Raw genomic sequence first — 23,294 nt, 5'->3', positions numbered from 1 at the left:
AGAGGGCAGGGTACAGAGTGAGAGAGAGAGAGAGGGCAGGGTACAGAGAGTGAGAGAGAGAGAGAGAGAGAGGGCAGGGTACAGAGAGCGAGTGAGAGAGTGAGAGAGAGAGAGAGGGCAGGGTACAGAGTGAGAGAGAGAGAGGGCAGGGTACAGAGAGTGAGAGAGAGAGAGAGGGCAGGGTACAGAGTGAGAGAGAGAGAGAGAGGGCAGGGTACAGAGTGAGAGAGAGAGAGAGGGCAGGGTACAGAGTGAGAGAGAGAGAGAGGGCAGGGTACAGAGTGAGAGAGAGAGAGAGGGCAGGGTACAGAGTGAGAGAGAGAGAGAGAGGGCAGGGTACAGAGTGAGAGAGAGAGAGAGAGGGCAGGGTACAGAGTGAGAGAGAGAGAGAGAGGGCAGGGTACAGAGTGAGAGAGAGAGAGAGGGCAGGGTACAGAGTGAGAGAGAGAGGGAGGGCAGGGTACAGAGTGAGAGAGAGAGAGAGAGGGCAGGGTACAGAGAGTGAGAGAGAGAGAGAGAGAGGGTAGGGTACAGAGTGAGAGAGAGAGAGAGGGCAGGGTACAGAGAGTGAGAGAGAGAGAGAGAGAGGGCAGGGTACAGAGTGAGAGAGAGAGAGAGGGCAGGGTACAGAGTGAGAGAGAGAGAGAGAGAGGGCAGGGTACAGAGTGAGAGAGAGAGAGAGGGCAGGGTACAGAGTGAGAGAGAGAGAGAGGGCAGGGTACAGAGTGAGAGAGAGAGAGAGAGGGCAGGGTACAGAGAGTGAGAGAGAGAGAGAGAGAGGGTAGGGTACAGAGTGAGAGAGAGAGAGAGAGGGCAGGGTACAGAGTGAGAGAGAGAGAGAGGGCAGGGTACAGAGTGAGAGAGAGAGAGAGAGAGGGTAGGGTACAGAGTGAGAGAGAGAGAGAGAGGGCAGGGTACAGAGTGAGAGAGAGAGAGAGGGCAGGGTACAGAGTGAGAGAGAGAGAGAGAGGGCAGGGTACAGAGAGTGAGAGAGAGAGAGAGAGAGGGTAGGGTACAGAGTGAGAGAGAGAGAGAGGGCAGGGTACAGAGAGTGAGAGAGAGAGAGAGAGAGGGCAGGGTACAGAGTGAGAGAGAGAGAGAGGGCAGGGTACAGAGTGAGAGAGAGAGAGAGAGAGGGCAGGGTACAGAGTGAGAGAGAGAGAGAGGGCAGGGTACAGAGTGAGAGAGAGAGAGAGAGGGCAGGGTACAGAGTGAGAGAGAGAGAGAGGGCAGGGTACAGAGTGAGAGAGAGAGAGAGAGGGCAGGGTACAGAGTGAGAGAGAGAGAGAGGGCAGGGTACAGAGTGAGAGAGAGAGGGAGGGCAGGGTACAGAGTGAGAGAGAGGGAGGGCAGGGTACAGAGTGAGAGAGAGAGAGAGAGGGCAGGGTACAGAGTGAGAGAGAGAGAGAGGGCAGGGTACAGAGTGAGAGAGAGAGAGAGAGGGCAGGGTACAGAGAGTGAGAGAGAGAGAGAGAGAGGGTAGGGTACAGAGTGAGAGAGAGAGAGAGGGCAGGGTACAGAGTGAGAGAGAGAGAGAGAGAGGGCAGGGTACAGAGTGAGAGAGAGAGAGAGGGCAGGGTACAGAGTGAGAGAGAGAGAGAGAGGGCAGGGTACAGAGTGAGAGAGAGAGGGAGGGCAGGGTACAGAGAGTGAGAGGGCAGGGTACAGAGAGTGAGAGAGAGAGGGCAGGGTACAGAGAGTGAGAGAGAGGGCAGGGTACAGAGTGAGAGAGAGAGAGAGAGGGCAGGGTACAGAGTGAGAGAGAGAGGGCAGGGTACAGAGAGTGAGAGAGAGAGAGAGAGGGCAGGGTACAGAGAGTGAGAGAGAGAGAGAGGGGGCAGGGTTCAGAGAGTGAGAGAGAGGGAGGGCAGGGTACAGAGAGTGAGAGAGAGGGAGGGCAGGGTACAGAGAGTGAGAGAGAGAGAGAGGGCAGGGTACAGAGAGTGAGAGAGAGAGAGAGGGGGCAGGGTTCAGAGAGTGAGAGAGAGGGAGGGCAGGGTACAGAGAGTGAGAGAGAGGGAGGGCAGGGTACAGAGAGTGAGAGAGAGAGAGAGGGCAGGGTACAGAGAGTGAGTGAGAGAGAGAGAGAGGGCAGGGTACAGAGAGTGAGAGAGAGGGCAGGGTACAGAGAGCGAGAGAGAGAGTGAGACGGGTACAGAGAGTGAGAGAGGTAGAGCGAGAAGGGGACGGGGTAAAGGGAGGCACCTTTCCCTGAGCAGTTTGTGAATTAGATTCTCTTATTAGACACACTTTGCATTGTCTGTCAGAACCGCTTTAATTTGCTCCATGATTTAATAAGCTGAGGGCTGGCTATCGATCCAGGGGGCAATTCCGTCAATCAGCGCCCAGTGAATGATGTCAGGATAGGGAGTAAAATTCAATATTCCTCAGAATCCTTTTTCCAGTTAGAAAGGGGGTGAGTGAATTCAGCAGATTAAATTTTCATCTTCAGATTTATAAATCCCGTCTGCAACACTAAAACCCTACTCATAAACACCCTAATCCTAGACCCAACTCACACACCCCTCGCTCAGACACCCCAAAGCCAGTCTAGACTAACACACCCCTCGCTCAGACACCCCAAAGCCAGTCTAGACTAACACACCGCTCGCTCAGACACCCCAAAGCCAGTCTAGACTAACACACCCCTCGCTCAGACACCCCAAAGCCAGTCTAGACTAACACACCGCTCGCTCAGACAGCCCAAAGCCAGTCTAGACTAACACACCGCTCGCTCAGACACCCCAAAGCCAGTCTAGACTAACACACCCCTCGCTCAGACACCCCAAAGCCAGTCTAGACTAACACACCCCTCGCTCAGACACCCCAATGCCAGTCTAGACTAACACACCCCTCGCTCAGACACCCCAAAGCCAGTCTAGACTAACACACCCCTCGCTCAGACACCCCAAAGCCAGCCTAGACTAACACACCGCTCGCTCAGACACCCCAAAGCCAGTCTAGACTTACACACCCCTCGCTCAGACACCCCAAAGCCAGTCTAGACTAACACACCGCTCGCTCAGACACCCCAAAGCCAGTCTAGACTAACACACCGCTCGCTCAGACACCCCAAAGCCAGTCTAGACTAACACACCGCTCGCTCAGACACCCCAAAGCCAGTCTAGACTAACACACCCCTCGCTCAGACACCCCAAAGCCAGTCTAGACTAACACACCGCTCGCTCAGACACCCCAAAGCCAGTCTAGACTAACACACTGCTCGCTCAGACACCCCAAAGCCAGTCTAGACTAACACACCCCTCGCTCAGACACCCCAAAGCCAGTCTAGACTAACACACCCCTTGCTCAGACACCCCAAAGCCAGTCTAGACTAACACACCGCTCGCTCAGACACCCCAAAGCCAGTCTAGACTAACACACCGCTCGCTCAGACACCCCAAAGCCAGTCTAGACTAACACACCGCTCGCTCAGACACCCCAAAGCCAGTCTAGACTAACACACCCCTCGCTCAGACACCCCAAAGCCAGTCTAGACTAACACACCGCTCGCTCAGACAGCAGTCCTAGCTGCAACTGCACCTCCAAGATCTTAATCCCACTGCCAGCTGGAACTCCCGTTGCTTAGAGACACTAATTCCAATCTTGACTCACACACACCTCAGATTCCAACCCAGAATCTTGTCTGAATTGACACACGCACTCCTCTTGGAGATTCCCAGTCCCCAGCTGCTGCCAATGATGGAGCAGGCTACCTGGCAATGGGGCTGATGTCCAACACTGGACGTCCTGTCCCTGCGCCTCTGGTCAGTACCTGGGGACCTGGCAGTGGGGGGGACGCCCGGGGGTGGGGGCGACGCCTGGGGCGTGTAACATTGGGCTTGTGTCTATTCCCACAAAGGCATCAAACTCTTTAGTCGGCACTCGATGGTATTGTAGAAAATTGCCAGCCTGGGGCAGCAAGGCCTGCCAGGCCCTCTCGACGATTCCCCTTCATTCCCAGGTTAATTTTACTCAGGATGTTATAATTTATAAAATATTACAATAAAAATTTTATACAATGTTGATTCAGACTCGTCAACAGAAACAGTAAAAAAATATTGAAAGTGATTGTTTATGTCAAAGTGAGGTGTATATTGCAGATAGTGTGCAAATAGTGTGCATGCACTAGGATAGCGCGTACAGTATAGCAGTGCATTGATTATAGTTTGGAACAAGGGTCCTGTCACCTCTGTAGCTAGCAGCAGCAATTCATTAATAGATACTCTTTCTACTCATTATTAGCCTTAATTAGCAGCGTTAGATTACCATATGACCTTTAAAAAAAGTTTGGATTGGAAAGATTCCCTTGGGTCGCACATTACTGAAACCTGGGATTTGGTTTTGCAAATTCTTTTGCCAGTTTTTGCATAAATAAACCTTGTTCAGAAATAAGGAATGTTTGACCAGCCAGAGACTGGGTATTTAACATGGGACGGCACCTCGAGCAGGGAATTTTTATGACTGTCTCTTTCTTGAAGAAACACAAACTCGTCTCCGACTATTCGTTTTTAGTCTCTTCCAGGATCTGCGGCAGGTTTTGGTCCTTCTTCAGTGAGGTTGGTTTGGCACTGTTGGAGGGCTCGATGGGTTTGGCCTCATAAGTGCGATAGCTGCCCTTGTGACGGTAATAATACAAGAAAAGTAGCACCAATAGGGCCAGGATGGTGAAAAGGACAAACGCCACAATCACTAGAACACAAGAGGACACCAACAGGGTTAGTGCAAAATCCAAACATGTCATTGCAGCCCATCCTCGCTCAGACACCAACACCACCACCAGTACCCGGCACAGCGAGCTCGCGTTAATGCTCTTTCCCAGACAGTATTCCAAACATTGGTTCCTTTCTCATCAGTGCAGGCCTGGGACATCAAACTTTGAACGACACATTCGCTTCTGGTTATCGAGGAACATTTCCCAGCCCTGGAATCAGTACATCAATCAGAGTCCTTGGCCTCAATGTTCCTCTCTGTAGACCTGGGCTTTGCCCAAGTCCCAGGCAGTACATAAGAACATAAGAAGTAGGAGCAGGAGTAGGCCATACGGCCCCTCGGGCCTGCTCCGCCATTCAATAGGATCATGGCTGATCCGAACCTAGACTCACGTCCACTTCCCTGCCCGCTCCCCATAACCCTTAATTCCCTTATCAGCTAGGAAACTGTCTATCTCCGTTTTAAATTTATTTAATGTCGCAGCTTCCACAGCTCTCTGGGGTAGCAAATTCCATAGGTTCACCACCCTCTGAGTGAAGAAGTTTCTCCTCATCTCAGTTTTGAAAGGGCAGCCCCTTATTCTAAGATTATGTCCCCTAGTTCTAGTCTCACCCATCAGTGGAAACATCCTCCCCGCATCCACCCGATCAAGCCCCCTAACAATCTTATATGTTTCGATAAGATCGCCTCTCATTCTTCTGAATTCCAATGAGTAGAGGCCCAACCTACTCAACCTTTCCTCATACGTCAACCCCCTCATCTCCGGAATCAACCGAGTGAACCTTCTCTGAACTGCCTCGAGAGCAAGTATATCTTTTCTTAAATATGGAAACCAAAACTGTACGCAGTATTCCAGGTGTGGCCTCACCAGTACCCTGTATAACTGAAGCAAGACTTCCCTGCTTTTATACTCCATCCCCCTTGCAATAAAAGCCAAGATTCCATTGGCCTTCCTGATCACCTGCTGTACCTGCATACTAACCTTCTGTGTTTCATGCACCAGGACCCCCAGATCCATTTGAACTGTAGCACTTTGCAGTTTCTTTCCATTTAGATAATAACTTGCTCTTTGATTTTTTCTGCCAAAGTGCATAACCTCACACTTTCCAACATTATATTCCATCTGCCAAATTTCTGCCCACTCACTTAGCCTGTCTATGTCTTTTTGCAGGTTTTTTATGTCCTCCTCACTCACTGCTTTCCCTCCCATCTTTGTATCGTCGGCAAACATGGATACATTGCACTTGGTCCCTTCCTCCAAATCGTTAATATAGATTGTAAAGAGTTGGGGTCCCAGCACTGACCCCTGCGGAACACCACTAGTTACTGATTGCCAACCCGAGAATGAACCATTTATCCCCACTCTCTGTTTTCTGTTAGATAGCCAATCTTCCACCCATGCCAGTATATTACCCCCAATCCCATGATTTTTTATCTTGTGCAGTAATCTTTTGTGTGGCACCTTGTCAAATGCCTTTTGGAAGTCCAAATACACCACATTCACTGGTTTCCCTTTATCCACCCTGTTTGTTACGTCCTCAAAGAATTCGAGCAAATTTGTCAAACATGACTTCCCCTTCATAAAACCATGCTGACTCTGTCTGATTAAATTATGCTTATCCAAATGTCCTGTTACTGCTTCCTTAATAATGGACTCCAACATTTTACCAACCACAGATGTTAGGCTAACTGGTCTATAGTTTCCAGCCTTTTGTCTACCTCCCTTTTTAAATAAGGGCGTTACATTAGCAGTTTTCCAATCTGCCGGGACCTTTCCTGAATCCAGGGAGTTTTGGAAAATTACCACCAATGCATCCGCAATCCCTACCGCTACTTCTCTCAAGGCCCTAGGATGTAAGCCATCAGGTCCAGGGGATTTATCCGCCTTGAGTCCCATTATCTTACCGAGTACCATCTCCTTAGTGATTTTAATCATGTTTAGCTCCTCCCCCCCCATAGCCCCCTGTTTGTCCAGTGTTGGGATATTTTTAGTGTCCTCTACTGTAAAGACTGATACAAAATATTTGTTCAGCATATTTGCCATCTCCATGTTCCCCACTACTAATTTCCCGGTCTCGTCCTGTAAGGGACCAACATTCACTTTAGCCACCCTTTTTCTTTTTATATAACTGTAGAAACTCTTGCTATCTGTTTTTATATTTTTTGCTAGTTTACTTTCATAATCTATCTTCCCTTTCTTAATTAATCTTTTAGTTATTGTTTGCTGGCTTTTAAATGCTTCCCAATCTTGTATCCTCCCACTAGATTTGGCTACTTTATATGCCCTTGTTTTCAGTCGGATACTATCCTTTATTACTTTACTTAGCCACGGATGTCTGTCTTTTCTTTTACGCCCCTTTTTCCTCAGTGGAATATATTTTTCTTGTAAGTTGTGAAATATCTCCTTGAATGTACACCACTGCTCCTGTCCCAGTCCACTTTAGTCAACTCTGCTCTCATACCTTCATAGTCTCCTTTATTTAAGCTTAGTACGCTGGTTTGAGATCCAACTCTCTCACCCTCCAACTGAATTTGGAAGTCAACCATGTTATGGTCACTCATACCAAGGGGATCCTTTACTAGGACATTTTTTATTAATCCTGTCTCATTACGCAGGACCAGATCTAAGATTGCCTGCCCCCTGGTTGGTTCAGTAACATACTGCTCAAGGAACCCGTCCCTAATGCACTCTATGAACTCTTCCTCAAGGCTGCCCTGCCCAATTTGATTTGTCCAGTCAATATGAAAGTTAAAATCTCCCATGACTATAGCTGTTCCCTTATTACAAACCCTAATTATTTCCTGATTTATACTCCGACCAATAGAGTTCCAACTGTTAGGAGGCCTATAGACTACACCCACTAGTGACTTTTTCCCCTTATTATTCCTTATCTCCACCCAAACTGTTTCACTATCCTGATCCTTTGACCCAATATCATTTCTCACTATTGCAGTGATTCCATCCTTTATTAACACAGCCACCCCACCTCCCTTTCCTTCCTGTCTGTCCTTCCTAATAGTCAAATACCCCTGGATGTTTAGTTCCCAGTCATGGTCACCTCGCAGCCATGTTTCTGTAATGGCCACCAGATCATACCCATGTGTAGTTATTTGTACCGTCAACTCGTCTATTTTGTTACGAATGCTGCGTGCATTCAGATAAAGAACTTTTAAATATGTTTTGTGACAATTTATTCCTGCTTTTACCCCCTTTACTACTTTACCTTTATCTTTATATATTCTGTCCCTTCCTGACACGCTCTGGTTTTTAATTTCCCCACTGCTACTTTGCTGTACTGCCTTCTCCGCTGACATTTTTATTTTTCGCTCTCTTGAAACCTCCCCCCCACTAATTAGTTTAGAGCCCTCTCTACAGCCCTAGTTATTCGATTCGCCAGGATTCTAGTCCCAGCACTGGCCAAGTGAAGTCCGTCCCAACGGAACAGCTCTCTCCTGTCCCAGTACTGGTGCCAGTGTCCCAAGAAGCAAAACCCATTTCTCCGACCCCAGTACGATAGCAAAATACTGCAGATGCTGGAAATCCGAAATAACAACAGAAAATGCTGGAAAAACTCAGCAGGCCAGGCAACATCCGTGGAGAGAAATTAGAGTCGACGTTTCGGGTTGAAACCCTTTTTCAAAACTGGAAAGGAAATAAAATAGATCGAAGTCAGGGCTGCGATAGAACAAAAGAAGTAAAAGAGACATTAAGAGGTATTCAAAACCAGACGAGATGCTAATAGAACAGTGGAGACAAAAGACGGCTGAGATTAGGTGTGAAGTGTACTGGCAGGATGAGAAACAGCTGCCAGGTGGGAGAGAGAAGAGAGAAAAAAAAGGAAAGGTGGGGGGGAAGGGCAGACCCAAAACAAAGGGGTGGAAAAAAATATAAGTAAAAATGTAATAGGGGCCGAGGTTATGATCTGAAATTGTTGAACTCGATATTGAGACCGGAAGGCTGCAGAGTGCCTAATCGGAAGATGAGGTGCTGTTCCTCGAGTTTACGTTGAGCTTCCGTGGAACAATGCAAGAGCCCGAGGACGGTGAGGTCCGAGTGGGAATGGAGCGGTGAATTAAAGTGACAGGTGACCGGAAGCTCGGGGTCACCCTTACGGACTGAACGGAGGTGTTCCGCAAAGCGGTCACCCAATCCAAGCGGAGACCAAACGCAGATTGGGTGACCGCTTTGCGGAACACCTCCGTTCAGTCCGTAAGGGTGACCCTGAGCTTCCGGTCGCCTGTCATTTTAATTCACCGCCCCATTCCCACTCGGACCTCACCGCCCTTGGCCTCTTGCATTGTTCCACGGAAGCTCACCGTAAACTCGAGGAACAGCACCTCATCTTCCGATTAGGCACTTTACAGCCTTCCGGACTCAATATCGAGTTCAACAATTTCAGATCATAACCTCGGCCCCTATTACATTTTTACTTATATTTTTTTCCACCCCTTTGTTTTGGGTCTTCCCTTCCCCCCCACCTTTCCTTTTTTTTCTCTCTTCTCTCTCCCACATGGCAGCTGTCTCTCATCCTGCCAGTACACTTCACACCTAATCTCAGCCGTCTTTTGTCTCCACTGTCCTATTACCATCTCGTCTGGTTTTGAATACCTCTTAATGTCTCTTTTACTTCTTTTGTTCTATCGCAGCCCTGGCTTCGATCTATTTTATTTCCTTTCCAGTTTTGAAAAAGGGTTTCGACCCGAAACGTCGACTCTAATTTCTCTCCACGGATGTTGCCTGGCCTGCTGAGTTTTTCCAGCATTTTCTGTTGTCATTTCTCCCACACCAGTCTTTGAGCCACGCATTTAACTCTCTGATTTTATTTACCCTAGCCAAATTTGCTCGTGGCTCAGGTAGTAATCCAGAGATTATTACCCTTGTGGTTCTGCTTTTTAATTTGGCCCCTAGCTGCTCATACTCCCTCAGCAGAACCTCCTTCCTTGTCCTATCTATGTCGTTGGTACCAACATGGACCACGACAACTGGATCCTCCCCCTCCAAGTTTCTCTCCAGCCCAGAGGAGATGTCCTTAACCCTGGCACCAGGCAGGCAACACAACCTTCGGGACTCTCGTTCTCGGCTGCAAAGAACCCTATCTATCCCCCTTATGATACTATCCCCTACCACTACAACATTTCTTTTTACTCCCCCCACTTGAATGGCCCCCCGTTCCACGGTGCTGTGGCCAGGTTGCTCATCCTCCCTGCAATCCCTGCTCCTGTCCTCACAGGGAGTAAGAGCCTCGAACCTGTTGGACAAGAGCAAGGGCTGCGGCTCCTCCAACACTACCTCCTGGATCCCTGTACCTGCCTCACTCATAGTCACACCCTCTTGTCCCTGACCACGGACTACATCTGAATTCGTTTATCTAATTAATCTAATTGGTGTGACTACTTCCTGGAACACAGAGTCCAGGTAACTCTCCCCCTCCCTGATGTGTCTCAGTGTTTGAAGCTTGGACTCCAGCTCATCAACACGGAGATGAACAGGCCCAGTGATGTAATGGACGAGGTGGGTGAAGGGGCATCCGCTCCCACTGGCACTCGGTATCACACCAGGCCCCACAAAGCAAAGAGGAGCCTGAAGGCTGCTGGACTTTGTTTTACAGGTGCCCACAGGTCTTGGGGGTTTGGTGGGGGCTGCTGGTCTCCAACTGGCCAAACTCAGCAGGTGCTGCCGTGATTCTGCCGCTAATTCTCTGCACAAGGCGTTGTCTGGATGGGCCTGCACCCAGACCAAGCCAATGGCCCGAGATACCAAACTAGGGGGGCAAGGCGGGCTCGACAAGCCCAGCACTCGTCTGATGGACATTGAAGTGGGGAAAGAGTTAAAATGACATCACTGGCAGTTTCACTGAATGGTGTAAGAGAGACAGGGGCTAACATGAAAGGCCACATCCATAAAGAGGTGGTCAAGATAGCTGACCTTTGAAGACTAAAAAGCAATTAAGTGGAGACAGGGTGTTTAGAATTTCAACTGCCCGTAAGAACTTTATTATCTGGGTCGCATTCCAAGGTATCTTTTAATCAGCGTTCAGCTGTTTGAGTGAATGATTGAGGAGGCAGCTTACACATGTTTACCTTAGGATATATAACCAATCCGTGAAGGTGCATGCGGGCCAAGATCCAATCAGATTGCAGGAATGAATTGTGCATGAGGCTGCCGTGCTTATTTTAATATATAAAAATGTCGTGTTTGCTGTAACAATTGGGAGAAGTCTGGCTAAAGACAGAGCAGACTGTCTCCCCACCGGTGTAATAAAGACAACTTGACTCTCGATCTGAAAACCTTGTGTCGAGTGTTGGTTTAAAATACTCCACAACAGGCATTGTGTCTCGTCGCACCGGCAGACACGGGGGAGGGAAAATAACCGGGGCACATGTCAGAGGGTGAGCGATGAGGAAAAGTAAAGTTGGACTCTTCATTCGAATGAAGACGGAGGCGGCCTCAAAAAACTGAGTGGGCTAGAAAGGCTTACGATTAAACCATGACTGCAGCACAATATCCCGTTTAACGGGGTCCCAGTCCCGGCTGTACTCACCGCCAATGACCGTTCCCGTTAGGTAATCGTATCCGATTCGTGGAGTGTCTGAAACACAAAGTCTCTCAGTTTCAGTTAATATAAATCGGGCCCCTTCCCCCACCCCCTCCACCCCCCCACACACTCCCCCCTCCCCCCACACTCTCCCCCCTCCCCCCCAACACCCTCTCCCCCCACCCCCCACCCTCTCCCCCCACACACTCCCCCCTCCCCCTCCACCCCAACACTCTCTCCACCCCCACCCTCTCCCCCCTCCCCCCACCCTCTCCCCCCACCCCCCCCACACACTCCCCCCTCCCCCCAGCCCCTCCACCCCAACACTCTCTCCCCTCCACCCCAACACTCTCTCCCCCCCCAACACTCTCTCCCCCCTCCCCCCACCCCCCACACACTCCCCCCTCCCCCCCCACCCCCCACCCTCTCCCCCCACCCCCCCCCACACACTCCCCCCTCCCCCACCCCCTCCACCCCAACACTCTCTCCCCCCTCCCCCCACCCTCTCCCCCCACATTCCCCCCTCCCCCCCACTCTCCCCCCACCCCAACACTCTCTCCCCCCTCCCCCCACACTCCCCCCTCCCCCACCCCTATCCACCCCAACACTCTCTCCCCCCACCCCAACACTCTCTCCCCCCTCCCCCCACACACTCCCCCCTCCCCCCCACTCTCCCCCCACCCCAACACTCTCTCCCCCCTCCCCCCACACACTCCCCCCTCCCCCCCACTCTCCCCCCACCCCAACACTCTCTCCCCCCTCCCCCCACCCTCTCCCCCCACACTCCCCCCTCCCCCACCCCTATCCACCCCAACACTCTCTCCCCCCTCCCCCACATCCTCTCCCCCCCACTCTCCCCCCTCCCCCACACCCTCTCCCCCCCACTCCCCCTCCCCCCACCCTCTCCCCCCACCTCCCCGCCCCCCCCACACGCTCCCCCCTTCCCACACTCTCCCCCCTCCCCCACACTCTCCCCCCACCCCCACTCCCCCTGCCCCCCCACACACTCCCCCCCACCACTGTCCTCCCCCCCCCACACTCTCCCTCCCCAATATTCATTAAATGCCATTAGTATTTGCATCAGCTAAGGGGATGTCAGATTGCGATGCTGTTTAAAACATTCAACAAGCTGCAGTAATTTGGAGAAGAATTCCTTGACCCAATTGGACCCGAGCTCTGTCAATGAGCCGCTGGCTCTGTACCTGCGTGCAAGGCCCAGGGATCCTCCTCCAGGAGGACGGAGGACAGGATTATGGGGCGAGCCCCACAGTTTGACTCCACCAACTCCCCCAAAACATCCACAGTCTGATTGGTGTCCGTTCTCAGTGCTGCCTTTAATGGGACGATCCCGTTAAAGCTGACTCCAGCCAGGCACCCGGTAAATCCCGGGGTGTTGAACCGCTGGATCTCTGGGTCCAGAACGCCCACCTCTGTCAGGGCAATGAGCAGGAAACGGCAATAATTAGCACACTCGCATCTCATTTACACATCTTGTTCTGTCCAATCATTTAACCTTTTCTAATTTTTTGTTTCTCCTCTTCACAATTAATTACACTAAGATCTGCGAGTTGCATTCTCTCCCGCTCTTCACCCGTCCGGTTTATTTATAAACCGGTCCATGGGGCCCACTGATCCAGAACTGACCACCACTCTCCAATTCTACAGCAGCATGGCAACACACCTTCCCACATTCTCACTGCACACTATTGCCCCACACTACAGTGCAGCGCTCCCTCAGTACTGCCCCTCCGACAGTGCAGCGCTCCCTCAGTACTGCCCCTCCGACAGTGCAGCGCTCCCTCAGTACTGCCTCTCCGACAGTGCTCCCTCAGTACTGCCCCTCCGACAGTGCGGCACTCCCTCAGTACTGCCCCTCCGACAGTGCAGCGCTCCCTCAGTACAGCCCCTCCGACAGTGCAGCGCTCCCTCAGTACTGCCTCTCCGACAGTGCGGTGCTCCCAGCGTACTGCCCCTCTGACAGTGCAGCGCTCCCTCAGTACTGCCCCTCCGACAGTGCAGCGCTCCCTCAGTACAGCCCCTCCGACAGTGCAGCGCTCCCTCAGTACAGCCCCTCCGACCGTGCAGCACTCCCTCAGTACTGCCCCTCCGACAGTGCAGCGCTCCCCCAGTGCTGCTCCTCCGACAGTGCGGCGCTCCCTCAGTACTGCCCCTCCGACAGTGCAGCGCTCCCTCAGTACTGCCCCTCCGACAGTGCAGCGCTCCCTCAGTACTGCCCCTCCGACAGTGCAGCGCTCCCTCAGTACAGCCCCTCCGACAGTGCAGCAGTCCCTCAGTACTGCCCCTCTGACAGTGTGGCACTCCCTCAGCACTGCCCCTCTGACAGTACTGAGGGAGTGCTGCACTGTCATAGAAACACAGAAGATAGGAGCAGGAGTAGGCCATTCTGCCCCTCGAGCCTGTTCCGCCATTTAATGAGATCATGGCTGATCATCTAAATTCAGTACCCTGTCCGTCCCTGCTTTCTCCCCATATCCCTTGATCCCTTTAGCCTTAAGAAATATACCTAACTCCTTGAATATATTTAATGAATTGGCCTCTACTGCCTTCTGTGGTAGAGAATTCCACAGGTTCACCACTCTCTGGGTGAAGAAATTCCTCCTCATCTCAGTCCTAAATGGCTTACCCCTTATCCTTAGACTGTGACCCCAGGTTCTGGACTCCCCCGCCATCGGGAACATCCTTCCTGCATCCAGTCTGTCTAGTCCTGTTAGAATTTTAAAAGTTTCAATGAGATCCCCTCTCATTCTTCTAAATTCTAACGAATATAAGCCCAATCGACCCAATCTCTCTTCATATGTCATTCCTGCCTTCCCAGGTATCAGTCTGGTGAATCTTCGCTGCACTCCCTCCATGGCAAGAACATCCTTCCTCAGATAAGGCGACCAAAACTGCACACAATACTCAAGGTGTGGTCTCACCAAGGCCCTGTACAACTGCAGCAAGACATCCTTGCTCCTGTACTTGAATCCTCTCGCTATGAAGGCCAACATACCATTTGCCTTCTTAACCGCCTGCTGCACCTGCATGCTTACCTTCAGCGACTGGTGCACAAGGACACCCAGGTCTCATTGCACTTGTTGGGGCTTGTAATAAGGGAACAGCTATAATCATGGGAGATTTTAACTTTCATATTGACTGGACTAATCAAATTGGGCATGGCAGCCTTGAGGAAGAGTTCATAGAGTGTATTAGGGACGGGTTCCTTGAGCAGTATGTAACTGAACCAACCAGGGGGCAGGCAATCTTAGATCTGGTCCTGTGTAATCAATCAATCAAATCAAATCAATCAAATCAACTTTTATTGTCATTGTTAGTGCACAAGTGCAGTACAACGAAATGTAGGCTTGCGGCTCCCGAGAGTGTACAATTTGGATTAGGACACTTAAACATTTCAACATACATTTGTACATATATATTAGCATAAATATGACCATAATAAAGTGCATCGGCAGATGTGCAGGCTTTAGTGTTTATTTGTGGAGTTCAGTAGGATGACAGCCCTGGGAAAGAAGCTGTTCCTAAATCTGGTCGTACGGGTGCGAATGCATCTGTAGTGTCTCCCAGATGGCAGGAGGACAGGATTAATAAAAAATGTCCTAGTAAAGGATCCCCTTGGAATGAGTGACCATAATATGGTTGAATTCCAAATTCAGTTTGAGGATGAGAGAGTTGGATCTCAAACCAGTGTACTGAGCTTAAATAAAGGAGACTATGAAGGTATGAGAGTAGAATTGACTAAAGTGGACTGGGAAAACAGATTAAGGTGTAAGACGGTACAAGAGCAGTGGTCTACATTCAAGGAGATATTTCACATCTTTCAAGATAAATATATTCCACTGAGGAAAAAGGGGAATAAAAGAAGACAGCCATCCGCGGCTTAGTAAAGTAATAAAGGATAGTATCCGACTGAAAACAAGGGCATATAAAGTAGCCAAATCTAGTGGGAGGATAGAAGATTGGGAAGCATTTAAAAGCCAGCAAACAATAACTAAAAGATTAATTAAGAAAGGGAAGATAGATTATGAAAGTAAACTAGCAAAAAATATAAAAACAGATAGCAAGAGTTTCTACAGCTATATAAAAAGAAAAAGGGTGGCTAAAGTGAACGTTGGTTCCTTAGAGGACGGGACCGGGAAACTAGTGGTGGGGAACATGGAGATGGCAAAGACGCTGAACAAATATTTTGTATCAGTCTTTACAGTAGAGGACACTAAAAATATCCCAACACTGGACAAACAGGGGGCAATGGGGGGGGGAGGAGCTAAACACGATTAAAATCTCTAAGGAGATGGTACTCAGTAAATTAATGGGACTTAAGGCGGATAAATCTCCCGGACCTGATGGCCTACATCCTAGGGTCTTGAGAGAAGTGGCGGTAGGGATTGTGGATGCATTGGTGATTATTTTCCAGAACTCCCTGGACTCAGGAAAGGTCCCGGCAGATTGGAAAACTGCTAATGTAACACCCTTATTTAAGAAGGGAAGTAGACAAAAAGCTGGAAACTATAGACCAGTTAGCCTAACATCTGTGGTTGGCAAAATGTTGGAGTCCATTATTAAGGAAGCAGTAACAGAGCATTTGGATAAACATAATTTAATAGGACAGAGTCAGCATGGTTTTATGAAGGGGAAGTCATGTTTGACAAATTTGCTCGAATTCTTTGAGGATGTAACATACAGGGTGGATAAAGGGGAACCAGTGGATGTAGTGTATTTGGACTTCCAAAAGGCATTTGACAAGGTTCCACACAAGAGATTACTGATCAAGATAAGAAATCACGGGATTGGGGGTAATATACTGGCATGGGTGGAAGGTTGGCTATCTAACAGAAAACAAAGAGTTGGGATAAATGGTTCATTCTCGGGCTGGCAATCAGTAACTAGTGGTGTTCCGCAGGGGTCAGTGCTGGGACCCCAGCTCTTTACAATCTATATTAACGATTTGGAGGAGGGGACCGAGTGCAACATATCCAAGTTTGCCGATGATACAAAGATGGGAGGGAAAGCAGTGAGTGAGGAGGACATAAAAAACCTGCAAAAGGACATAGACAGGCTAAGTGAGTGGGCAGAGATTTGGCAGATGCAATATAATGTTGGAAAGTGTGAGGTTATGCACTTTGGCAGAAAAAATCAAAGAGCAAGTTATTATCTAAATGGAGAGAAACTGCAAAGTGCTACAGTACAAAGGGATCTGGGGGTCCTGGTGCATGAAACACAAAAAGTTAGTATGCAGGTGCAGCAGGTGATCAGGAAGGCCAATGGAATCTTGGCTTTTATTGCAAGGGGGATGGAGTATAAAAACAGGGAAGTCTTGCTGCAGTTATACAGAGTACTGGTGAGGCCACACCTGGAATACTGCGTGCAGTTTTGGGTTCCATATTTAAGAAAAGATATACTTGCTCTCGAGGCAGTTCAGAGAAGATTCACTCGGTTGATTCCGGAGATGAGGGGGTTGACGTATGAGGAAAGGTTGAGTAGGTTGGGACTCTACTCATTGGAGTTCAGAAGAATGAGAGGCGATCTTATTGAAACATGTAAGATTGTGAGGGGGCTTGATCGGCTGGATGCGAGGAGGATGTTTCCACTGATGGGTGAGACTAGTGTAATGTATATACCTTTAAGGGGGGAACTACTTTTTACAGCTCATGTATATTGCAGTACCGGCAGTGACCACACCTGTATATAGCACTGAGTAGTAATCTGTACAGGCAGTTCCACTGTGAGCCACGTTGAGTACACACCTGTTGTTCCGTTTCTCCTGCAGTCTGTGTCTTATTATACACAGACACAACATTGGCGACGAGGCAAGTTCGAACCAACCTGCAACTCTGCATCACCTCCCGGGGATTCGTTCCTGGAGATCAGTGGATTGGAGGTCAAGGCCAGAGACTCGGGCGTCGACCACGGGCAACCGCCCAGTCATCCAGCAGAGACTCGAGAATTGCGGGGGAGGCTGTCGATAGCCAGGCTTGGCTTTCCAGTCGAGGTGGTCCAGCGAAACGGGCTGACAACAGGTAGTGCACAGACCCTTCCCGGACAGCGGCGGGCTAGAGCCCGACCGAGCGGCACAGCAAAGGGCCGAGCAGCGTCGACGGGGGAGAGAGAGAGAGAGAGGGCAGACCGCACAGGGCGCAGCCGGTGTTCAGGGGCCGAGCAGCGTCGAAGAGAGGGAGAGAGAGACGCGCGAAACCTACAGGGCGCCGCCATTGCCACGAGAGCCGCCGGGAGCGGCTTTGGCAGCAGCGGGGGAGGAAGGAAAGCGCGGGAGACGCCATTTTAAGCCATTGGGAGACGCCATTTTAAACCACACCCAAAATGCCGAAGAGTGGCAGTATCACCGCATTTGACAATGAAGTCGAAGATTGGACTACATATGGCGAACGAATAGAGGTGTACTGCAAGGCAAATGAGGTGTCAGATGACAAGAAAGCGTCGGTATTGTTAAATTTAATGGGTGCAAAGACGTATGGTTTATTACGAAATCTAGTAACCCCAACGAAGCCAATGGAAAAGAGTTTTGAAGACATAGTAACGATACTACAGGAACATTTAAACCCCACACCGCTGCTGATAGCAGAAAGATTCAAGTTTCACAAACGGAACCAGCATAAGGATGAAAGCAATGCTGATTATTTAACAGAACTGCGCAAACTATCGAAACACTGCCAGTTTGGAGCGGGACTGGCAGATACCTTAAGGGACAAGTTTGTGTGTGGGCTTCAAAGTGAAGGAACCCAGAAACGGCATTTATCTGAAAAGGACCTTACGCTGGAAAAGACTTTCAGCATTGCAGTATCATATGAAGCAGCAGCATGGGGCGCTGCAGAGATACAACAGAGACCGCAAGAATATGGCACAAACGAAATGTCATATGGAACAGAGAGTGCTATCGCTGCGGCAGAACACACGACCAGAATGATTGCTGGTTCAAAGACAAAGTGTGCACACAGTGTGGAAAAGTAGGACACATAGCACGAGTCTGCAGGTCGGGAAAGAAAACCAGCAATAAGAAACCTACCAAAGAAAAGTACAAGAAGGTACATAAGATGACGGAGAATAGTTCAGACGAACAAAAGAGTGATAACGACTCCGAAAGCAGGGAACTGAGTTGTCTGAAACTACATAATGTGATCACAACGGAGGATCACCAAACCATTTGGGTCACTCTCAAGATAGCAGGAGGCCAGGTAAAGATGGAATTGGACACAGGATCAACCCTAACAGTCATAAACTGAAGGGACTACGAGCGGCTATTCTCACACATACCCTTGAGAGACACAAAAATTATTTTGAAGACGTACACGGGGCAAAAAGTCTACCCCAAAGGAAAAATAAGGGTGACCGTTATATATAATGGTAAGGAAACACCAAAACTAGACCTATATGTATTGCAAGATGGAGGACCACCATTACTGGGACGTGAATGGATCCGGAAAATACAACTGGATTGGCATTCCATACAGGCACTGACTGTGGCTGACAAAAAGGATGACGACGTCACACCTGGGCGACTGTCAAAGATCCTAACTGATGCGAAAGAAGTGTCCCAGCAAGGACTCGGAACACTAAAAGGCATGACAGCGACGATTAAAATTGAAGAAAACGCAAGCCCAAAATTTTTTAAGGCGTTATGCGATCTGCCCAGCCGTCGAAGCACAGCTGGAGAGTCTGGAACGTTCAGGTGTACTGTCCAAGGTAGACTGGAGCGAGTGGGCTACACCCATCGTCCCTGTGATGAAAAAGTCGTTGAGCAGCACGCCTGGGGATCCAAGGAAGGTTCGCATCTGTGGGGACTTTAAGGTAACAGTGAACCCGATCCTTCACACCGTACAATATCCACTTCCGCGGATTGAAGATATTTTCGCCTCGCTATCTGGAGGGAAACGCTTCACTAAGATTGATCTGGCCCAGGCATATCTGCAAATGGAGGTAGAAGAAGCATCAAAACAATACCTCACAATCAACACCCATAAAGGTCTCTACCAATACAACCGGCTGGTATTCGGGGTAGCATCAGCTCCGGCTATTTGGCAGAGGGCAATGGAACAAGTCCTGCAAGGGATCCCAGGGACCCAGTGTTATTTGGACGACATCCTGGTCACGGGCGAAAATGACAGTGATCACTTTGCCAACCTGGAGCAGGTGCTCACTAGATTGCAGGAATATGGGCTCCGAGCTAACCGCCCCAAATGCGAGTTTTTTAGAAAACAGATCTCGTATTGTGGCCGCGTTATTGATAAAGAGGGGTTACATAAGTCCCCAGAGAAGATTGAGGCAGTAGTCAAGGCTCCAGCACCGGAAAATGTGTCACAACTGAGGTCATTCCTCGGGCTGGTAAACTACTACCATAAGTTCTTGCCAAATCTGTCTACAATACTACACCCACTGAACACCCTCCTGCAAACTGGGGTGCCATGGAAGTGGAGTGACGAATGTAGATGAGCTTTCCAGAAGAGCAAAACGCTAATCACATCGAAAGAGGTATTGGCCCATTACAACCCGGCATTACCAATTCGGTTGGCATGTGATGCGTCACCCTACGGCATTGGAGCGGTGCTGTCGCACAAATTCTCGGACGGCTCAGAGAGGCCAATAGCTTTTGCGTCACGATCACTAACCTCAGCCGAGCGTAACTACGCCCAGATTGACAGGGAGGCCCTCAGCCTAGTGTGGGGAGTGAAAAAGTTCAATCACTATCTGCACGGGCAGAAATTTACCTTGCTGACTGATCACCAGCCTCTTGTCTCCATTTTTAATCCGAAGAAGGGCGTTCCGGTGATGACTGCGCAACGACTACAAAGATGGTCACTTTTTCTAGGGGTGCACCACTATGAGATTGAATATAAGGGCACGAAACAGCATGGAAATGCTGACGGGCTATCACGCCTGCCACTGCCTACTGCGGAGGAAGCACCATCAGTGGATCCTGTCGAAATATTCCATTCGACTATAGTTGAATACCTACCGGTAACTAACGCTTGTATTGAAAAGGAAACCCGAAATGACCCGACACTGTCTCGGGTATATGATTTGACGGTGCAGGGATGGCCAGCACATGGCGACTCACTGTTGCCAGCATTCTCGACAAGGAGAGAACAGCTGTCAGTGTGCCGGGGGACTTTGATGTGTGGATCCCGAGTGGTAATTCCACCCAAGTTAAGGGATAGAGTGCTCAATGAGCTTCATGAGGGTCATCTGGGAGGGGTAAAAATGAAAAGCCTAGCCAGGGCTTATGTGTGGTGGCCGGGAATCAATAAACAAATCGAGGACCTGACCAAGAGCTGCTCAGGATGCCAGGGAGTCCAAAATGCACCACCACAGGCCCCTCTACACCCATGGGAGTGGCCCTCATCTCCATGGCAACGGGTACATATTGATTTTGCTGGTCCATTCATGGACTCAATGTTTTTAATAGCTGTGGATGCGCACTCAAAATGGCCTGAGGTCATCAAAATGTCCTCCACCACCACGGAGAAAACTATTGCAGTCCTACGGACCATTTTTGCCAGGAATGGCTTGCCAGAACAGATTTGCTCCGACAACGGACCACAGTTTGTGTCCGAAGAGTTCCGGAGGTTCTTGAAAAAGAATGGGGTAAGGCATTACACATCCGCCCCGTATCATCCAGCCACAAATCGATTGGCTGAGAGGTTCGTACAAACCTTTAAGAAGGCAATAAAGGCTATGTACAATGACAACATTCCGCTGCAGCACAAGGTGGACAATTTCCTGTTCGCCTACCGGAATGCGACAAATGCAGTCACCAACCAGGCCCCAGCCATGATGTTCTTTAACCGAAGGTTAAGATCTCGCCTGGATTTGCTCAGACCAAACGTATGAAGAGATGTTGAGAGTAAGCAATTCCAGCACATCCATGAGAAGCCAACAAGGAGCTTCAATGTAGGGCAACCAGTCTTGGCCCACGACTACCGAGCAGAAAAATGGCAGCCAGGAACGATATGCACACGGCAGGGCCCACTAATGTACACAGTGGACGTTGGGGAGAGCATCGTGAGACGCCATGCTGACCAGATCCTAGAGTCACAGGAACAAGTCAACCCCATGCCTCACCCATACGTACCTGGTGATGAACCCGACGTACAGGTCGCATCTACCCCAGAAACAGCAGCATCGGAAGCTGATGAACCAACCGACGACAGGGGGCCAGAATCGCCTCCGCACCAAGAGCAAGACACTCGGGAAAGGCGCTATCCAGAAAGGATCAGGAAGCCTCCCCAAAGACTGAATATATAAATAGACTATTTTCAGCTAATGTTGCATGTTAAAAGTGTTATTTGTAATTAGTTTGATATTTAATTGTTAAATGAGTGTTATGGTACTGTTAATCTAAAAGGGGAGGAATTGTAATGTATATACCTTTAAGGGGGAACTACTTTTTACAGCTCATGTATACTGTAGTACCGGCAGTGACCACACCTGTATATAGCACTGAGTAGTAATCTGTACAGGCAGTTCCACTGTGAACCACGTTGAGTAAACACCTGTTGTACCGTTTCTCCTGCAGTCTGTGTCTTATTATACACGGACACAACAACTAGAACTAGGGGGCATAATCTAAGAATAAGGGGCTGCCCTTTCAAAACTGAGATGAGGAGAAACTTCTTCACTCAGAGGGTAGTAAATCTATGGAATTTGCTACCCCAGAGAGCTGTGGAAGCTGCGACATTAAATACATTTAAAATGGAGATAGACAGTTTCCTAGCAGATAGGGGAATTAGGGGTTACGGGGAGAGGGCAGGGAAGTGGACGTGAGTCTAGATTCAGATCAGCCATGATCCTATTGAATGGCGGAGCAGGCCCGAGGGGCCGTATGGCCTACTCCTGCTCCTACTTCTTATGTTCTTATGCTCCCCTTTTCCCAATCTATTGCCATTCAGATAATAATCTGCCTTCCTGTTTTTGCCACCGAAGTGGATAACCTCGCATTTATCCACATTATACTGCATCTGCTATGCATCTGCCCAATCACCCAACCTGTCCAAATCATACTGGAGTTTCTCTGCATCCTCCTCACAGCACACACGCCCACCCAGCTTTGTGTCGTCTGCAAACTTGGAGATATTACATCTAGTTCCCTCGTCTGGATCATTAATATATATTGTGAATAGCTGGGGTCCTAGCACCGATCCCTGCGGTACCCCACTAGTCACTGCCTGCCACTCGGAAAAAGACCCGTTTATTCCAACTCTTTGTTTCCTGTCTGCCAACCAGTTCTCTATAAAAGTCAGTACCTTACCCCCAATCCCATGTGCTTTAACTTTGCACGCTAATCTCTTATGCGGGACCTTATCGAAAGCCTTCTTAAAGTCCAAATACACCACATCCACTGGTTCTCCCTTATCTATTCTACCAGTTACATCCTCAAAAAATTCCAGTAGATTAGTCAAGCACGATTTACCTTTTATAAATCCATGTTGACTTTGTCCGATCCTGTCACTGTTTTCCAAGTTGTGTTTTTCAGTACTGTCCCTCCGATAGTGCAGCACTCCCAGTGCTGCCCCTCCAACAGTGCAGCACGCCCTCAGTACTGCCCCGCTGACAGTGCAGCACTCCCTCAGTACTGTCCCTCCGACAGTGCAGCACGCCCTCAGTACTGCCCCTCCGACAGTGCAGCACGCCCTCAGTACTGCCCCTCCGACAGTGCAGCACTCCCTCAGTACTGTCCCTCCGACAGTGCGGCACTCCCTCAGTACTGCCCCTCCGACAGTGCGGCGCTCCCTCAGTACTGCCCCTCCGACAGTGCGGCGCTCCCTCAGTACTGTCCCTCCGATAGTGCGGCACTCCCTCAGTACTGTCCCTCGGCAGTGCGGCACTCCCTCAGTACTGTCCCTCGACAGTGCGGCACTCCCTCAGTACTGCCCCTCCGACAGTGCAGCGCTCCCTCAGTACTGCTCCCCCCTCAGTACTGCCCCTCCGACAGTGCGGCGCTCCCTCAGTACAGCCGCGCTGACAGTGCAGCACGCCCTCAGTACTGCCCCTCCCTCAGTACTGCCCCTCCGACAG

At 49.8% G+C, this 23,294-nt stretch overlaps 1 protein-coding gene across 1 annotated transcript in view; it reads right to left on the bottom strand.

Moving 5' to 3' along the window:
• Window positions 1-2,179: 2,179 nt before the first annotated feature.
• Window positions 2,180-23,294, bottom strand: part of LOC147100946 (contactin-associated protein-like 2) — a 45,199-nt gene continuing 24,084 nt past the window's right edge. Inside the window, exons 10-12 of the mRNA XM_085966049.1 lie at window positions 12,452-12,679; window positions 11,256-11,303; window positions 2,180-4,692 (exon numbers count right to left, since the gene is read on the bottom strand). Coding sequence (XP_085822175.1) covers window positions 4,502-4,692; window positions 11,256-11,303; window positions 12,452-12,679 — 467 coding nt within the window. The 3' untranslated portion in view covers window positions 2,180-4,501. The remainder of the gene's footprint in view (window positions 4,693-11,255; window positions 11,304-12,451; window positions 12,680-23,294) is intronic.

This window comes from Somniosus microcephalus, chromosome 24 (genome assembly GCF_052327205.1).
Source record: "Somniosus microcephalus isolate GS21.2 chromosome 24, FLI_Smic_1.0, whole genome shotgun sequence".
Lineage (NCBI taxonomy): Eukaryota > Metazoa > Chordata > Chondrichthyes > Squaliformes > Somniosidae > Somniosus > Somniosus microcephalus.
Note: the sequence above shows the minus strand (reverse complement) of the source record. Positions and strands in the feature narration are given on the sequence as shown.